At 44.7% G+C, this 16513-nt stretch overlaps 1 protein-coding gene and 1 long non-coding RNA gene across 2 annotated transcripts; one reads left to right on the top strand and one right to left on the bottom strand.

The window, feature by feature from the left end:
- Window positions 1-7698: 7698 nt before the first annotated feature.
- Window positions 7699-10081, bottom strand: LOC125587125 (uncharacterized abhydrolase domain-containing protein DDB_G0269086-like). Its single transcript, XM_048757273.1, has 6 exons — window positions 9823-10081; window positions 9382-9753; window positions 8801-9315; window positions 8293-8712; window positions 8047-8232; window positions 7699-7986 (listed from the first exon to the last, which is right to left on the bottom strand). Exons 1-6 carry the CDS (start codon window positions 10079-10081, stop codon window positions 7699-7701), a joined length of 2040 nt encoding a protein of 679 aa, XP_048613230.1.
- Window positions 10082-14813: 4732 nt separating this feature from the next.
- LOC111206050 lies at window positions 14814-15910 on the top strand. Its single transcript, XR_007323379.1, has 2 exons — window positions 14814-15364; window positions 15512-15910. It is a non-coding gene; the product is annotated as an uncharacterized LOC111206050 (long non-coding RNA).
- Window positions 15911-16513: the final 603 nt, after the last annotated feature.

Here is a 16513-nt window from a genome sequence, read left to right as displayed (position 1 = left end):
AGTGACGTGGATTTAATGTTTAAAAATAATTTCAATTAAAAGAAAACTAACCAAAAACCTTTATTTTCATTTATTAGGAGTATCCAAATATTCTAGTAATTTTTAAAAGATGCATAACACTCTAGTAATAAACCAATTTTTCTATAACATTCTAGTAATTTTCTCTAAATTTAAAGCAAATTGTAGAGAATGAGTTTAAGATAGACAAACCTGCATGTAGTGACGATTTAGTTGCTCAAGCCAATCGATTTTCACAATCACCTTACGGTAGCAAACACATGGCTGTTCCTTTTAAGTATGGTTGCTATTGTGTATCCCAATGCCATAAGTCCACCAAGTAAACGAACGCTCACTGTAGGAGATGGATTACATCCCTCCACAAGGTCCATCGAATAACAGGCCCTAGCCCGGTAAGCTTGACAAGTTTAGTCGACTTAAGCGGCTAAAGCGGCTAAAAATGGCGGCTCGACCCCAGAGTACTTTTAGCCGATCAGCTAAGCCGACTAAATACGCTCGGCTTATAAAGAACACTACCAAGGCCCGCGTATTCGGCCTTTAACGACATGGCCCAAAGGACGACACGATTAGGGCATCACGGACGAGGGCACTATAAGAGGGGATGAGGAGACAACGAAAAAGAGGAGTTTTGGACGGCACACAGAAGCGGCTAGATATAGGGTTTTCTAATCATCTCTTCGATCCTGTTGCTAGAACCTTTGATCTTGTCTCCTTATTTCCCGTCAATCTTGTAACCTCTTGTTTGATTCTAATAAAATCGTCTTTAGTCACCCCATTCTTACGTTCATCATTCTAATCAACCAAATCCTGCACAAACAATTGGCGCCCACCGTGGGGCCGACTAAAGTAACGTTCTATATCTACATGGTTCAAAACGACGCCACCCTCGGCGCTCCAGGCGGCGAACCAACCCCAACGCCTGAAGCCGCGCCGCCCATCACCACAGATTTCATGAGCTCTATCATGGCTCGACTTGCTCATCAAGACGAAGTCCAAAAGACGACCAACGACCAGTTAGCTGCTCTGGTCGCGGCTCTCACAGCTCCCGACGGCCAAACAAGCCATCCCCAGCAGATACGCTGTCGCCTCTTTAACACCAACCCGACGGCGACCGGAGGCGAACATCTCTCAGACGACTCCGAGCCTAACGAAACCCTTCTCGCCGACCACCACCCGGTAGGTTCTGATCTGGCAACCATACGCGAGCTCGCCGAGCTCAAACTCAGTTTCCAACAAATGAGCGAGAAGATCCATCAAGTAACCAGCGCGGCCCCGCAAATCGAGTGCGTCCTCGCCGCAACCTCACGCACTCCGTTTACTAGTGCTCTGACCAGCGTCCAACTCAGAAAAATAGAAAAACTGCGCCTACCCGAGTACAAACCCGGCGGAGACCCGGTGGAACACATGACAGCTTTCAACATTGCGATGGCGCGGGCTCGACTCCCAGAAGAAGAAAGGGACACAGGCTACTGCCAACTGTTCGTCGAAACTCTCCACGAGCAAGCCCTAACCTGGTTTTCCCAGTTAGAAGAAAACTCCATCGGAAGTTTCCGCGACTTGTCGGCAGCCTTTCTCAAGACTTACATTATGTTCACCAAGCGCAGCGCTACTGCCTCTAGCTTGTGGAACCTCAACCAAACCAAAGACCAGAGTCTTCGCGACTACATGGAGAAGTTCAAAACCGTAGTCTCAAGGATTGACATTCCAGACGGTATCGCCATTGACGCCTTGCGGAACACGTTGTGGGTTCGTTCTAAATTCTAAGAGGATTTATACCAAAACCCAATTACGTCGCTTCAGGACGCTATCGCGCGATCTGACAATTTCATCAAAATGGAAGAAGATATTAACGCCATTCTCAGCAAGATGAACGCACCCAAAGGGCCAGGGGCTAAAAACGCCAACACGCGACAAGAACCGCGCCAGCATGCTCCAACCGACAAAAACGGTCGCAAAGACGGATACATGTATGTCGTCAACGAGAACAACGTGCCGGTTTCAACTCTCGTAGTCCGCGGGGAGGGATGGAACAAGTGGGTAAGGGATCTCGATTCGCCCGACAAACCAGTCGATACTGTTTGCACTACCCAACCTACAGCCGGAACCGGGTCAGCAGCGGGGTCTTCCAGGACCGTCGATCTCACCAAGCATTGCAAATATCACGACGTCAAGGGACAAGATACCACAGAATGCAAATCACTCTACGCTCATTATCTCTCGTCACTTGCGAGCGGTGAATTTAAGTTCGAACCCTTGAAACCTAAACCAAAGAATGGCAAGAGCTGGAGCAAGAACAAGGAAAGAAGAGCCCAGCGCAAAGCCACCGGCAAAGGTCGGCAAAACGACGCTTAACGACAAGACGACAAGGAGGAAACCCCGAAGGATAACGGTGGGGGAGACTCCTCCGCCGACGAAGAGCATCCTGCTAATCGCAGACGCATCGAGGTTATACTCACTCAGCAATCTTTGTCGTCCGACGACGATAACGACGATGCGCCTGTACTCGGAGATCTGAGAGACGTCCTGAAGAGGAAGTTCGAGTCCGAAAATGATAGCAGTCCCAAGCACAAAGATATACGGACGATGTTGGACACACGGAAGTCTCGTCGTATCTCGACAAGCGACGCTAACAACAACAAAGGGCAAATTACAGACCTCCGAGATAAACTCAACGCCGGCGCCTGCGACCTTCGCATACAGCTCAACCGTTCAAAACCAACAGACTTACGACGACAGTTGGAGCAAGCTAAAGGTCATTTTCAACCCCAAGCGCATGACACCAACATATCCACAGACCTTCGCACCTTGCTAGACTCTAAGCGAGTACAAACAGGACAGTCGTTGAATGTCATCATGGGAGGCTCCCCTCCTAGCGGAGACACTGTCCATTCTGTAAAAGATTATCGTCGACAGGTCACGACTTCCCAGAAGTGGCCGACTAAACCGACGAGTCATCTTCCGATAACCATCTCACTGGACGACGCTGAAGGAGTTCACGCTCCCCATAATGATCCTCTTCTCGTCGTCCTTGGAATTGGAGAGTATGATGTCACCAAGATACTCATTGACACCGGAAGTTCCGTCAACCTCATCTTCCGAGGAACTCTACAGAAGATGGGAGTTGATCTGGACGAAATAAAAGCGTCTTCCAGGACATTAACCGGATTCAATGGATCCTCCAAAACAATCTTGGGAACAATCCGCCTTCCGGTACGTGCGTGTGGCGTTACTCGAACGGTTAAGTTTGCCGTTGTAAGCACAAAAGCTCCTTATCACGCTATACTCGACACCCCTTGGCTACACTCGATGCAAGCAGTTCCTTCCACCTACCACCAGTGCGTTAAGTTCCCTGGTACGGACGGAAAGATAAAGACGCTGCAAGGGGATCAAAAGGCCGCTAGGGATCTCCTAGTCGCCATAGTCAAACTCCAACGGTCATCTCTACCCGTTAATTATGTTTCTCCCCCAACCTCAAAGGTCCGTTCCCAGGAAAGCGATATTCTCGAGTTACCTATTGACGACGCCGATCAAAGTCGAACCGTAAGCGTTGGTGCATACCTTTCTGAGGAAATGCAGCAGTCAATTCGGAACTTCCTCAGGAAGAACGTGTCTACATTCGCTTGGTTTATGGCAGACATGAAAGGCATCAACCCGACTATAACGACTCACGAGCTAAACGTCGACCCGACATTCAAACCTATCCGCCAGAAGCGACGTAAGCTCGGCCCTGACAGGTCGAAGGCCGTAAACGAAGAAGTTGACAAGCTACTCGGCGCAGGTTTGATCGCTGAGGTCCGCTACCCCGAATGGTTGGCAAATCCGGTAGTCGTCAAAAAGAAAAATGGCAAGTGGCGCGTCTGCGTCGACTTCACCGATCTGAATAGAGCCTGCCCAAAGGATGGCTACCCTCTTCCCAACATTGATCGTTTAGTCGAGTCTACGGCCGGAAACGAGATGCTGACCTTCATGGACGCCTTCTCTGGATACAATCAAATAATGATGCACCCGGATGATCGCGAGAAGACAGCCTTCATCACAGATAAGGGAACCTACTGCTATAAGGTCATGCCGTTCGGTTTGAAGAATGCCGGAGCAACCTACCAACGACTTGTAAACAAGATGTTCGCAGATAAGTTGGGCATCACTATGGAAGTGTACATCGACGACATGTTGGTTAAGTCGCTCCATTCCATTGATCACCTCCGTCATCATCAAGAATGCTTCGAAACTCTCAACAAATACGGCATGAAGCTGAACCCAGCAAAGTGCACATTCGGAGTCTCTTCAGGCGAGTTCCTCGGCTACATAGTCACGCAGCGAGGAATCGAGGCAAACCCGAAGCAAATATCTGCGGTCCTGAACCTCCCAAGTCCGAGGAACAGTAGAGAAGTACAACGGCTCAGAGGCCGGATAGCTGCTCTAAATCGTTTCATCTCCAGATCCACCGACAAGTGCCTCCCCTTTTACGATCTCTTGCGAGGCAATGAGAAATTCATTTGGGATGAGAAGTGCGAGGATGCATTTACTCAACTCAAGCAATACCTGACAACACCTCCAGTACTCGCTAAGCCGGACGTCGGTGATGTTCTATCTCTCTATGTCGCGGTGTCACAAGCTGCTGTCAGCAGCGTTCTGATAAAGGAAGACCGCGGCGAACAAAACCCAATTTTCTACACAAGCAGACGCATGACCGGACCAGAGACGCGATACCCAACTCTGGAAAAGATGGCTTTAGCAGTTGTCGAGGCAGCAAGAAAGCTTCGACCGTATTTCCAGTCACATTTAGTGGAGGTATTGACTGATCAACCTCTCCGAACAATACTCCAAAACACCAACAGATCTGGTAGACTCACCTCGTGGACTTCCTGGTCGAGTTGGCCCCAGAATTGGAACAAGATCTTTTACTCCCAAGCTCAAACTGGACGCTGCACGTCGATGGATCATCGACCAACAAGGGAGCAGGTGCCGGAGTCCAACTACAGTCCCCGACCGGAGAGCTAATCAGGCAGTCTTTTAGCTTTGGCTTTCCCGCGTCAAACAACGAAGCAGAATACGAATCTCTGATCGCCGGACTCCGCTTAGCAAAAGCCGTAAAAGCTAAACGACTAAGCGCCTATTGCGACTCTCAATTAGTCGCCAGTTAGTTCAACGGTGTCTACGATGCCTGCAACGACCGAATGGATGCCTATCTCAAAATAGTGCAAAGCTTGACAGCAGAGTTCGAGTTCTTCGAACTCATCAAAGTTCCCAGAGGCGAAAACGTATGCGCCGACGCCCTCGCGGCCCTTGGCAGCAAGCTTCGTGATCAAGTTAAACGAACCATCCCGATACATCGTATCGAGAAACCAAGCATAGATATTCATGCCGACCAAACCCTCGTTGCCCCGGTCTTCGAACCCGCTACTCCAGACGACGACGGATTTGGTCCTGATTAGAGAACTGAGTTTATCGACTACCTCTCGAAAGGAGAACTCCCAAACGACAAATGGGAAGCTCGCCGAATAAAAACACGCAGCGCCCATTACGTCGTTCTTGACGATGAACTACATCGCTGGACCGCGAGTAAAGTACTCCTAAAATGCATTCATGGCGACGAGACAGCAAGGGTTATGGCAGAGACGCACGAAGGCGCTGGCGGAAATCATTCGGGCGGACGTGCATTAGCAATCAAAGTAAGGAGCTTAGGCTTCTTCTGGCCAAAAATGAACGCAGATTGCGAGTCTTACGCGAGAAGCTGCGACAAGTGCCAACGGCACGCACCTAGTATCCATTGTCCAACTGAAATGTTGCGAACAACCACCGCTTCATACCCGTTCATGCGATGGGCAATGGACATAATTGGACCACTTCCCTGTTCCCGCCAAAGACGCTTCATCCTCGTCCTCACCGACTACTTTACCAAATGGATCGAAGCTGAAGCATACGCTCAAGTCACGGACAAAGAAGTCTGCGGTTTCGTCTGGAAAAATGTTATCTGCCGCCACGGTCTACCTTATGATATCGTTACCGATAACGGATCGCAGTTCATGTCAGGCAACTTCAAGGAGTTATGTGGCAAATGGAACATTCGATTAAGCCCCTCCACTCCTCGTTACCCGCAAGGTAACGGCCAGGCAGAATCCTCCAATAAACTCATCATCGATGGCATTAAAAAGCGTCTGGATCTGAAAAAGGGTCACTGGGCCGACGAGCTCGATGGTGTCCTATGGAGCCATCGCACAACGCCGCGAGGATCGACTAAATCGACACCTTTCTCCCTCGCCTACGGTGTAGAAGCCATGGCTCCCGCTGAAGTCAACGTTTCAAGCCTCCGACGCTCCAAGATGCCTCAATACATCGAACTCAACAAGGAAATGCTACTCGACGCCCTTGATGAGATAGAAGAACGACGAGATCAAGCTTTGCTGCGCATCCAGAACTATCAACACCAGATCGAGAGTTACTACAACAAACGGGTCCGTGCCCGACCTCTGGAACTCGGTGACCTCGTCATGCGCAAGGTGTTTGAAAACACTAAGGAGCTAAACGCCGGTAAACTCGGCGCCAGGTGGGAGGGACCTTATAAAATCTTCAAAGTCGTCAAACCCGGGGTATACCGACTCCAAACTTCACGTGGCGAAGAAGTTCCCTGATCATGGAACTCGATGCACCTAAGACGTTTCTACTCGTAGGTGTATCCCAAAAAAAAAAAAAAAAAAAAAAAAAAAACCGAGTAGATGCACTTCGTGGTCACTTCTACTCGACCGAGTAAATGCGCCACTCACGGCCACTTTTACTCAGGAAAAACGAACTACGAATGGCTTGATCCTCAACCGAGGTACGTAGGCAGCCTTAAACAGGTCCAGCTGTAACAAAATCAAAGTCAAAATCTTGTTCTTTGTCTCAACTTCTACTGAGTGGAGGCCTGTTATCAAACCCAACGGCTCCCGTGTCTCCAGCAGGAGATACGCGGACACTATCGTTCCATTTCCTGGCTATGTCCTGATCAGGCACTTAGACTGAGGACCCAACAGTCGCTAGTCACCTATGCCCAAGGAGCATTGACCGACTAAACGGAGTGAATCTTTAACCTTTCCTCGACAAAACGCGTAATGGACTAGCTACCCAATTACTCAATTGTCATTGAGGAAACGGACGAAAGAACCTTCCACTCTTAGATCAAGTCCCTTGTTTTCGATACAGAACGATGCGACTAGACGTCGTCTCGATCGAAACGCGACAAGAGCTGAATAAATCCCCTAGCGGTTCGTTTCCTTATCTATTTGCAAAAGCCAAAGGTCAGGAATCTATTGTTTCTAAGCGAACACATCGTGAGACACTAAAATACTGACATTTACTTTAACAAAGTTTGCAAATACGGATGAGAAACACAACCCACAAATTTAAAGTCCGCTTAAAACAGCGACTTGCCAATAAAATAAAAGCATGTCTAATCGTACAACAACAGGGTCTATCAAGACCACAACAGATAAGAACATAAGTGAAACGTCAATCTTGACCGTCAGGACTCTTGGTAGCGGCAGCAGTCGGGTCCTCCGCCCGAGTAGGAATAGAGGCAAGAGAGTCTACAACGGGAAGTGGAGGAACATCTGTATCCCCAGCTTCATAGATCGTCTCCTCCTCAGCAGGACGTGGCAGCGACGCCTCCTCGATTCCATCGTTATCCTCCTCCCCATCCTCTCATCCTTCGGAGGAAGAATCCGAGACAAGCACAGGATCCTCGACGCCCACGTTCTCGGTCTCTCCACCTCGAACCAGAGTGTCGCCTATCTCGAGGCCGTCCTTTCCAGGAAACCCCTTCAGATTCTCATTCTCTGGGCGCTCGTCAAACCCGCTTCCCACCGGGGACTTGACAGGCTCGGTAGGGATAGACGTGACATCAACCAGTGGCTCCTCTGATGGATCCTCAACAACTTCGAGCGAGGTGACGAGCCGAGAAGCCGTCTCTAGCCCGATCAAATTTACGTTCTACCCATAGGGATCAAATGACGTTCTGAACCGCTCCTCGGCGAAACGAGAAGGAAGGACCAGCGGAGAAAGTGTAAGGTCACTATCGGACAGCGGTTCTACTCGGAGTTTCATAACTTTCGCCTCGTAAAGTTTCTCCTGCTCAGAGAAGACATCGATCATTTCTTGGGGGATCTCCGTCCCACTCGCCTTTATAACCTCAAGGCACTTCTTCGTTCCCGAAGCTTGACCGTACAGGTTCTTCGCCTACTCAAAAGCCTCTAGACGAGTAAAATGGTCGCGCACGCGATTAAAACGGCGACTTGCCTTCTCAACCATAGCAGCCTCGACTCTTTCCCTCTCACGAGTAACCTCCAAACCACGGGAGTCCCTCAAGCGTTGCCTCTCTCTGATTAGTTTGTCTACCGCGGCATCTCTCTCTTCGACTAGCTCGGTCTTCTCCTTCTCAAGGTTCGCAGCCTTTTGCTCCAAATGGCTTTTCTCTCGGACGAGCTCCTTCCTCGCCGCGCTGGAAGACTTAAACTTGCCCTCCAGTTCTTCAAACTTTACTCGAAGAATCTCTTTCTCCTCTGCGGCCTTCTCGTTGGCCTTCTTATGCTCCGCCCTTACTCTCTCGATGACCTTCAACCTTGTCTGGGCAAGCTTTTCCGAAGATCCCAATTGGATCATCGTCTGTTTCAAAGCACTATCGTATTTCTCAACGAGAAAGTTCATACTCCTGTCACTCTACAAAAACGACAAACACATACCACGTGAGACGAATAAACCCGACGAATCGAATAATGAGATAAAGTATGAAGGGTAGCGCAGTTACCCGAGCTCTCGAGGAAGCAGCGTCTATGTATTCGTTCTTAAAGTAAAGGTCGTCCAACTGTGGCATCACCTTCATCCCACCACGAATTTGGCGCGTCAGCTCCGCGCACCTAAGAGGATTAAAGATTAGTGGGGTCGTCTCGTTGTAGGAAAACTCGACGCGATCGGGGAACTCGATCCTCTTCCTCCTCGCAGTAGAACCCTCTGAACGAGCTCCTTTTCTCGCAGACGGATCAGGAATAGATCTCTCACCCGTAACAGGATCACTGCCCCGCGCTGAAACCTCTCTCTCTTCAGGAGGGGTTTCAAGAGAAACGTCGCCTCCCGCGATAACTTCGACGAGGCCCGTCTCCGCATCAGAAGGACGCGGCTCTGCCTCGACGGACTTCTTCTTCTTCTTCTTTCTGGGAAGATCTTCAGGCGCCGCTCCAGAACGGTCAGACTCGACGGAACCCCTTGTAGCGCCTTCTCGTCCTACTGCCGGCGCCTCGCCGCGATCAACGGAGGAAACAGCCCCTTCGTAAGGTCTCTTCCTTCATCTCTCTCCCTTCCTTCCTCTCTCTCCCTTCCTTGCTTCCAAACCCTCGGAGGTTTCGTCGAGAGAAGCGATCTCTTCAAGAGGAAGCTCTTCGGTTGCTTTCCTCTTGGGTTTTTTGCTCTTCTTCTTCTTTTTAGGACTCAAGGCAGGAGGCTCTGCCCCAACGTCTTTGTCGACTAAAACAGGAGCTCCTTCCTTGAAAGTTCGGCCTGCGTCAGAGCTAGTCGACCCTTGCGCGTCGGCAGGAATTGACTTCTTCGAAAGCAATTGCAGCTTCCCCTTCAACAGTGCACTCAAATCCGGCACTCCGTCCATCTTCCTTGCTTCGTCCAAAAGTTTATGCTGTTTCCGAGTAAAAAGGGACAGACGCGACTTACGGGGCCCGAGTACAACAGGAAGCCTCGACTCCCAATCAACTGTAAAAAAAAAGGGAAGAGAGACTAAGTTTTTGATAGAACTTCTTGGAGAAAGACCGGTGAACTCACCTCTAGCAATCCGAGCTTCTTGACGTTTTATCCACTCTCGACTAAGATCAGGCCAACGAAGATGACTGTGAGCTGCGATCGCCTGAGCACTCTCGAAGAACTTCTCCGGGTATGCGATCGTATTCGGGTCATGAACTGCAACGACAAGAAACACGCCGTTAGGATACTCGAATAAGGCATGATGACAACAAACACTATCTACCAAGCGTTTTGTTCCATAGAACGCGGTAGTCATCCCCAGGTGGCTCCGAGAAGGCATGCTCGTCAGATTTGACGTAAAAATATGAGCGTTGCCAGTCCTTCGTCTTGTTCGGGTGCCCTTACAAGACGTTGTAGCTCAAGCGCATCTTCCCTGAAAATATTCCATGTGGCTCCGCCTTCGTAAAAGTTAACTCTTCGAATACTCTCACACTCATCGAAACATCTATCTCCGCTGCCATCACCATTAGCATAACCGCGATGCACAGCGACCCGTTAAGCAACTGACAGATGGCGATGTCCCGACGGAATGCGTACGACGTGACCAGTCTGGGAATTGGAAACCAGAGCTTCGTATGGTCTCCAAAATAAGACTCATAGACACACTGATAGCCGATCGGAGGCGACCAAGGACGCTGTCCCTTGGAAGGAATGATGTATGTAACGCCGGCACCTCCACTTTGCCTCAATAAATCCTTCACCGTCTTGTGGGACGAGCAAGAATCGAAGACATTCCCCCATGACTGGGCCCGCGGGTCACGAAGCAATTCGGACGGGAGTGGGCCGAGTTCTTCGAAGATCCCACCAGGATGGTAGATCGTGGGTCGGCAGTCTATCTGGTCGAAAGGAATCTCCCGACTAGCTCGTCTCAAAGATCTTGAGGCTTGGCTAGACGCTTCAGAGCCACTACCGCTCACGTCACTGCTCCCGACTTCAACGCGATCCGCGCGTTCGTCACGGATCATCTTATGAGCATCAGCGACCAAAGGCGTTGAGATAGGGTCATATTGTCTAAGTCCCGAAGAGCGTCGCGATGAATCAAATCAAAATCATCCAGCGGGCTGTCAGCTACCCGTTCATCTCTGGTCGGACTCGGAGAATCTGCGACGCCCTTCCCTTTTTCTTCTCGCGACAAACGACCTCTCAGAGGCATGATCCTGGATTTAGGGGACGACTACAACCGCCAGACGATACCGACAAGCCTATGTGAGGAGAAACGTACCTAGAGAGAGAAAGTAAAAGTAGAGAGAAAGCGGAATACCTGAACTTGCAGAGAAGAATGACGAAAGCGAAAGGGATGAGCCTATTTATAGCAAAAACAAGGGCACATCCCCCGAAGCGCAATCATTAAGTCTACAGAAACCTAAATGGGCCTCAAAGGCCGCCTAAATACCCAAAGGCTTACTCGCGACGGTTCGGCTTCTCGTTCGAACCGATCTCTAATCGAGATGCCAGACCGAAATTAATCCCCGATTTCGGTCTTAACCGTTTTTCTAACGTAAATCGATGAGATAAGCTTGAGCTCTTATATCGGGATAATTCGCCTACCGAGTAAAACATGCCCCCTTGACCAAAACCTCGGCGAGCAAAGCAGATCATGAGGAAGTACTACTCTAAGCGACTAGAAACATCAATAAAACGGCGTGCGACTAAACACGCTAGGACCTGATATACGAACGAACCTGACCCACAAATTCACTGAGACCGCTACGCCGCTCACAAGTGAACTGGGGGGGACTTATTGTAGGAGATGGATTACATCCCTCCACAAGGCCCATCGAATAACAGGCCCTAGCCCGGTAAGCTTGACCAGTTTAGTCGGCTTAAGCGGCTAAAAATGGCGGCTCGACCCCAGAGTACTTTTAGCCGATCAGCTAAGCCGACTAAATATGCTCGGCTTATAAAGAACAGTACCAAGGCCCGCGTACTCGGCCTTTAAAGACAGGGCCCAAAGGACGACACGATTAGGGCATCACGGACGAGGTCACTATAAGAAGGGATGAGGAGACAATGAAAAAGAGGACTTTTGGACGGCACACAGAAGCGGCTAGATCTAGGGTTTCCTAATCATCTCTTTGATCCTGTTGCTTGAACCTTTGATCTTGTCTCATTATTTCCCGTCAATCTTGTAACCTCTTGTTTGATTCTAATAAAAGCGTCTTTAGTCACTCCACTCTTACGTTCATCATTCTAATCAACCGAATCCTGCACAAACAGTCACTTCAAAAGTAATCCTTGGTGATATGACGAAAGGAGTATCCGTAACCCATTCCTGCATATTAAAACCATAACCATAAGTATTCACCACATGGAAAGAAAACTCTGAAAGGGCCAAACCTCAAACATGAGGCTGTACTTTCCATCTTTATTCCGCATCCTCAAATATGATTAGCACGACTCTGGATCTTCACCAGGAGGAGGAAGAAGATATATATATATATATCATAGGTCTCCTCCTTAGTCTCTGTATGTCCTTCAGAAAGGACCGCCTACATCTGATCAACGGATACATCCTTTCTCGACTACAACAAACCAAACAGCAAAAGAACTTCACTTTACCAAACGCAGACAACAAATACATGAATAATGAGATTACAGAGCAGCTGTTATTACAAAATGGATAGACAAAATCAAGTCATTTTTTCAAACCTTCAAGATATATGTTGGGCTCTGAAAACCAGTGATGGGGTTAAATTTATTAATGATTTTGATTTGAGCAGTCTGGAGATCTGGGCTCTATGAAAGCTTTGTACATAGTGTACACCTACACAAACAATAAAGTTGTTTTAAGTTTACTTAACCAATAATAGCCAAGAAGCAAAGATATTAAAAGAACTGAGGAACAAACTGTTTCAGATATCTGTTTCAGATATCAGATATCCTCTGACTGTTGCCCTGCACGTTGTATATCACGAAGAACCCGTTTAACAAGATCAAAGTGAACTGGCCAGTGACAGACACACGGAGATCCAACAAAGGTCGCAATTTTTCACTCAAAGCATAGATCCCAAATCACAATCCTAGAAGCTGGGACATCAAGAGTCCTAACAAAAATCAAAAGCATGGCATTAATAAAACAAACAATGTCTTCAAATGAGTATAATGGTTAACCAGCATAGCATCATCACCTGTATCCAACACGAGAGCTGGACTTAAAGTCAAAGTCATATATAGGAACCTCCTCCACTTGTTTTCCTACCTTTAAATCTTCAAGATTCTTGATTTAATCAATGATTTAAAATCAATTATCAAAGTTTTGCAATCCAACAAAATTTTAAATTGATTAATTCTAAAATTTATGCAGAATCCTTTCTATTTTAATTTCAGTCATTTATTTTTGATACTCCACAACAAATGAATTGAAATAATTTTAAAATTCTTAACTAAGAATTTTAAAATCTTATAAAGTTGAATAACACTATATTTTAAATTTCACATTTAAATCATCTACTCAATAACACTATATTTTAAATAAGATTTATAAATACTATGTTCAATAACATTAGTTTTTAAAATAGAATTTAGAATCATCATTCAAATAATAGTGGATTGTGTTTACATTTAAACTCCATTAAAATACATGATTGAATAACAATTTAAACTATCTTAAGATTTAAAAATTTATTGAATTGTAATACACTGATAATTGATTTTAAATTAATTGACTGAATAACACCCCTAAGAAGAAAAAAAATGTTGCCAGAGAACACTTTTATTACAAGGATTTAATTGAATATTTCAAATTACTGTAATAAACTAATAAATCAATTTCAGTTACAAAACAAGGATAAAATTAATAGAACTATATTCATTGAATATCTTAAAATTGAGAAATTTAATCTAATCATTTTAATAGTAAAAGCTTTTTAGAATTTTGTGATGTAGATAATCTTACAAATTTGAAAAAGATCATAACAATTCAGACGTAAGAGATTGTACTTCGTATATTGTTATGTTGTGTTATTTTGTCTTTTTATGTGCAAATATTGTGGTGTGTCGTTCATCAAATATAACTTAAGTGTTTTGTTGTTGCATATGTTCATGATATTTTCATATTTTGCATCTATAATGATGAGGAAACTAACATGTTATTATGCAATAATCAACCTAAAATTTGGTAACTTTTCATCGTTATGTAATTGAAATCAATACAGAAAAAACCACGAAAACCAAAAATAAGTAGAGAGTTATGACTTACGCGTTAACTGAAGAATAAGTGACGAGGATCCGCATGTTGTTTACGGTTTAATTCTCTGACTTTGTAGTTTGTACTCCAACATTCACAAACTTAACTACCATTTTTTAATAAACTATACCTAATAGATTTACTTGTATTTACATGGATCCAACTTTAATTGATTAATGAAGAAATTGTTTAGCGTGTACATTTAATCATATATAGATGTGCAATTTTTTTTCGTGGACTATCAATGAGGATAAATAAAACGAAAAGACAATAAAACAGAACTATATATTATAAAGTGAAGTATATGATTAAAAATGATAAGCACCAAAAAGAAATTTTGAAAAGGCTTTTTTCTTTACACTAAAGATTTTATCATAGTCGAAAATGGATAATATAAAAAAAAACAATGATGAAATACATGATCATTTCAAGCTTTGAGAGAAAATTCCAAGCACAGAAACTAACAAAAGCGGTCCATGTATTTATGATTTTATATTACATGATGATTATTTTGTTGACAAGCGATTAATGTCTCTATAAGAACTTTAACGTTTGTAGACACGTAATTCATCTTTCATCTTTCATAGAGTCACAGTGTTACTCAATCAGTAATTTAAAATTAATTATTAATATTTTGCAATCCATCGAATTTTAAAATTTTAATATAGTTTAAGTTGATTTATGAAGTATGCATTAGTTTTTGAGTTAAATCATTTATTTACGAGACTCGATGAAAAATGATTTGAAATCAATTTAAAAAACAATTTTTTTAAAAAAATCCTTAAAATTGAATAAACTACAAAATGACTATGGCATAGTTGTTGAAACCTCGCTTAGTATCTTGATGAGGCAGGGTTCGGTCCTCTTTTTGGCCGCCAAAAATTCATCTGTGAAATCTCAGCTTCTACGGTGTTAGTCGCTCCAAGACGGCACTAAAGAGGATCCACATCTTCTTTCCATTCGTTGTGATATAGCCTTTGTGCGTTGTTATGGATTTTTTCGAAGTTTGGATGTAGTGAGCTGGCAGTTACAGATTCAGCATGCCACTTTGTCGATGACTAATTAAGGCTATGGTGGTTCATGTCCCATTTGCTTTTGGACTGCGTTGGTTGGGGTCGGCATTTGAGGTTCTTCGTCAGATTTGTCTACATCATGTCTCAGTCTGCATTCTGATCATGGTTTTATTGTGGGATTTTTGCCTTTTCTTTTATTATCTTTGTGGAGTTGTTCATGTTTGCTTCTTTTAACGGTGTCTCTGAGATGATGCTAGTCTTTGTTTGATGTTATATCAGGGGTTTGCTCTTATCTATTTCATCGTCTAGGACTGTTTGTTGATTGGGCTGGTGTCGTCCCGGTTCTGCTTTACCTTCTTCTCAGGTATGTTTCTCTTGAAACTTATGTTAAAAAGTTGGCTCCATATTTGGTTTGTTCCTCCTGTTGCTGGCCTCTTTCCGGTTTGATTATTGAATATTTTAAGTTTGTTCGCAATGTTACTTTGGTTATGTTTCTTGGAGCTGAAATCAGGTGACAACTTATATTGCCAGAAGCGTGACTAAGGATCAACGTTCCAGTCTTTCATTGTGTGCAATGGACCTGGTTAAATCACCTCATTGTGTGTGCTTCAGTAAAGACTTGAGTTTGACATATTCTCTCCTAAAACCCACTGAATGCCACAATAGCTAACCATAGACGGATCCTCACTCTCTCTTAATGAAGTCTTGTCTTTTAGTAGAATTTTTCTGTTAAACGATGCCTACTGGTATCTTGATCTTTCTACAACTTTTGTTTCTTTGCATTTGTTATTCTTGACCTTTGGTTATGTACGAACCTTACAGATTTTATTTAATACTAGAGCTTTTTCCCGGGCTACGCCCGGGTTTTTGCCTATGATAATGTTCCATGGATGTTCTAGGTAAACAATTATTTTTCCTCTGTCTTGAGATCATGCAAAAGTTATAACATCCAAGGCCATGTTCACATGTCTGGGTTCTTTGTTAAAGTTAGGAACCATTTGAGAGATTCGCTAAGTATTTTGTTTCGCCTCCAATTTCGTTTTGTAAAAGTGAATAGTTTTATCAGTTTGTAATTTGCTTTAGTTATTTGTATTCGAGTGAGAGTAAAGAAGAGGAAAAAGACTTTTAAGGTTGTGTTTGTGATAAATGTTTGAGAAATGTAAAAATTTAGCAGACTATTCATGATTTTGTTATTGATCAAGGCTCATTTTTGTCCATGATGCAATATTTGCTCATAATATTTTAGGTTTGATTACATTAAAATATTTCAGTGTTATTTACTAAATCTAATAGGTTTTAAAAAATTAAAATTTTGTAAACAAAAACTATTAGTATATAAGCCAACATTAACTCTTACTAAAAGCTCATAGAAATTTTTTTATAAAGTTAACCAACTTAAGTGTATATATAATTAAGGGAAATTGGGTTTAATAATACCAAAAAAAAACATAATTCAGTATCTAACTAAAATCCTACCCTCCCTCCTCCATTCTCTTCCTATCTCTCTCTTCGC

The sequence above is a fragment of the Brassica napus genome, chromosome C5, assembly GCF_020379485.1.
Source record: "Brassica napus cultivar Da-Ae chromosome C5, Da-Ae, whole genome shotgun sequence".
In the NCBI taxonomy this organism is placed as follows: Eukaryota; Viridiplantae; Streptophyta; class Magnoliopsida; order Brassicales; family Brassicaceae; genus Brassica; species Brassica napus.
This window is presented reverse-complemented; position numbering and strand designations above follow the sequence as displayed.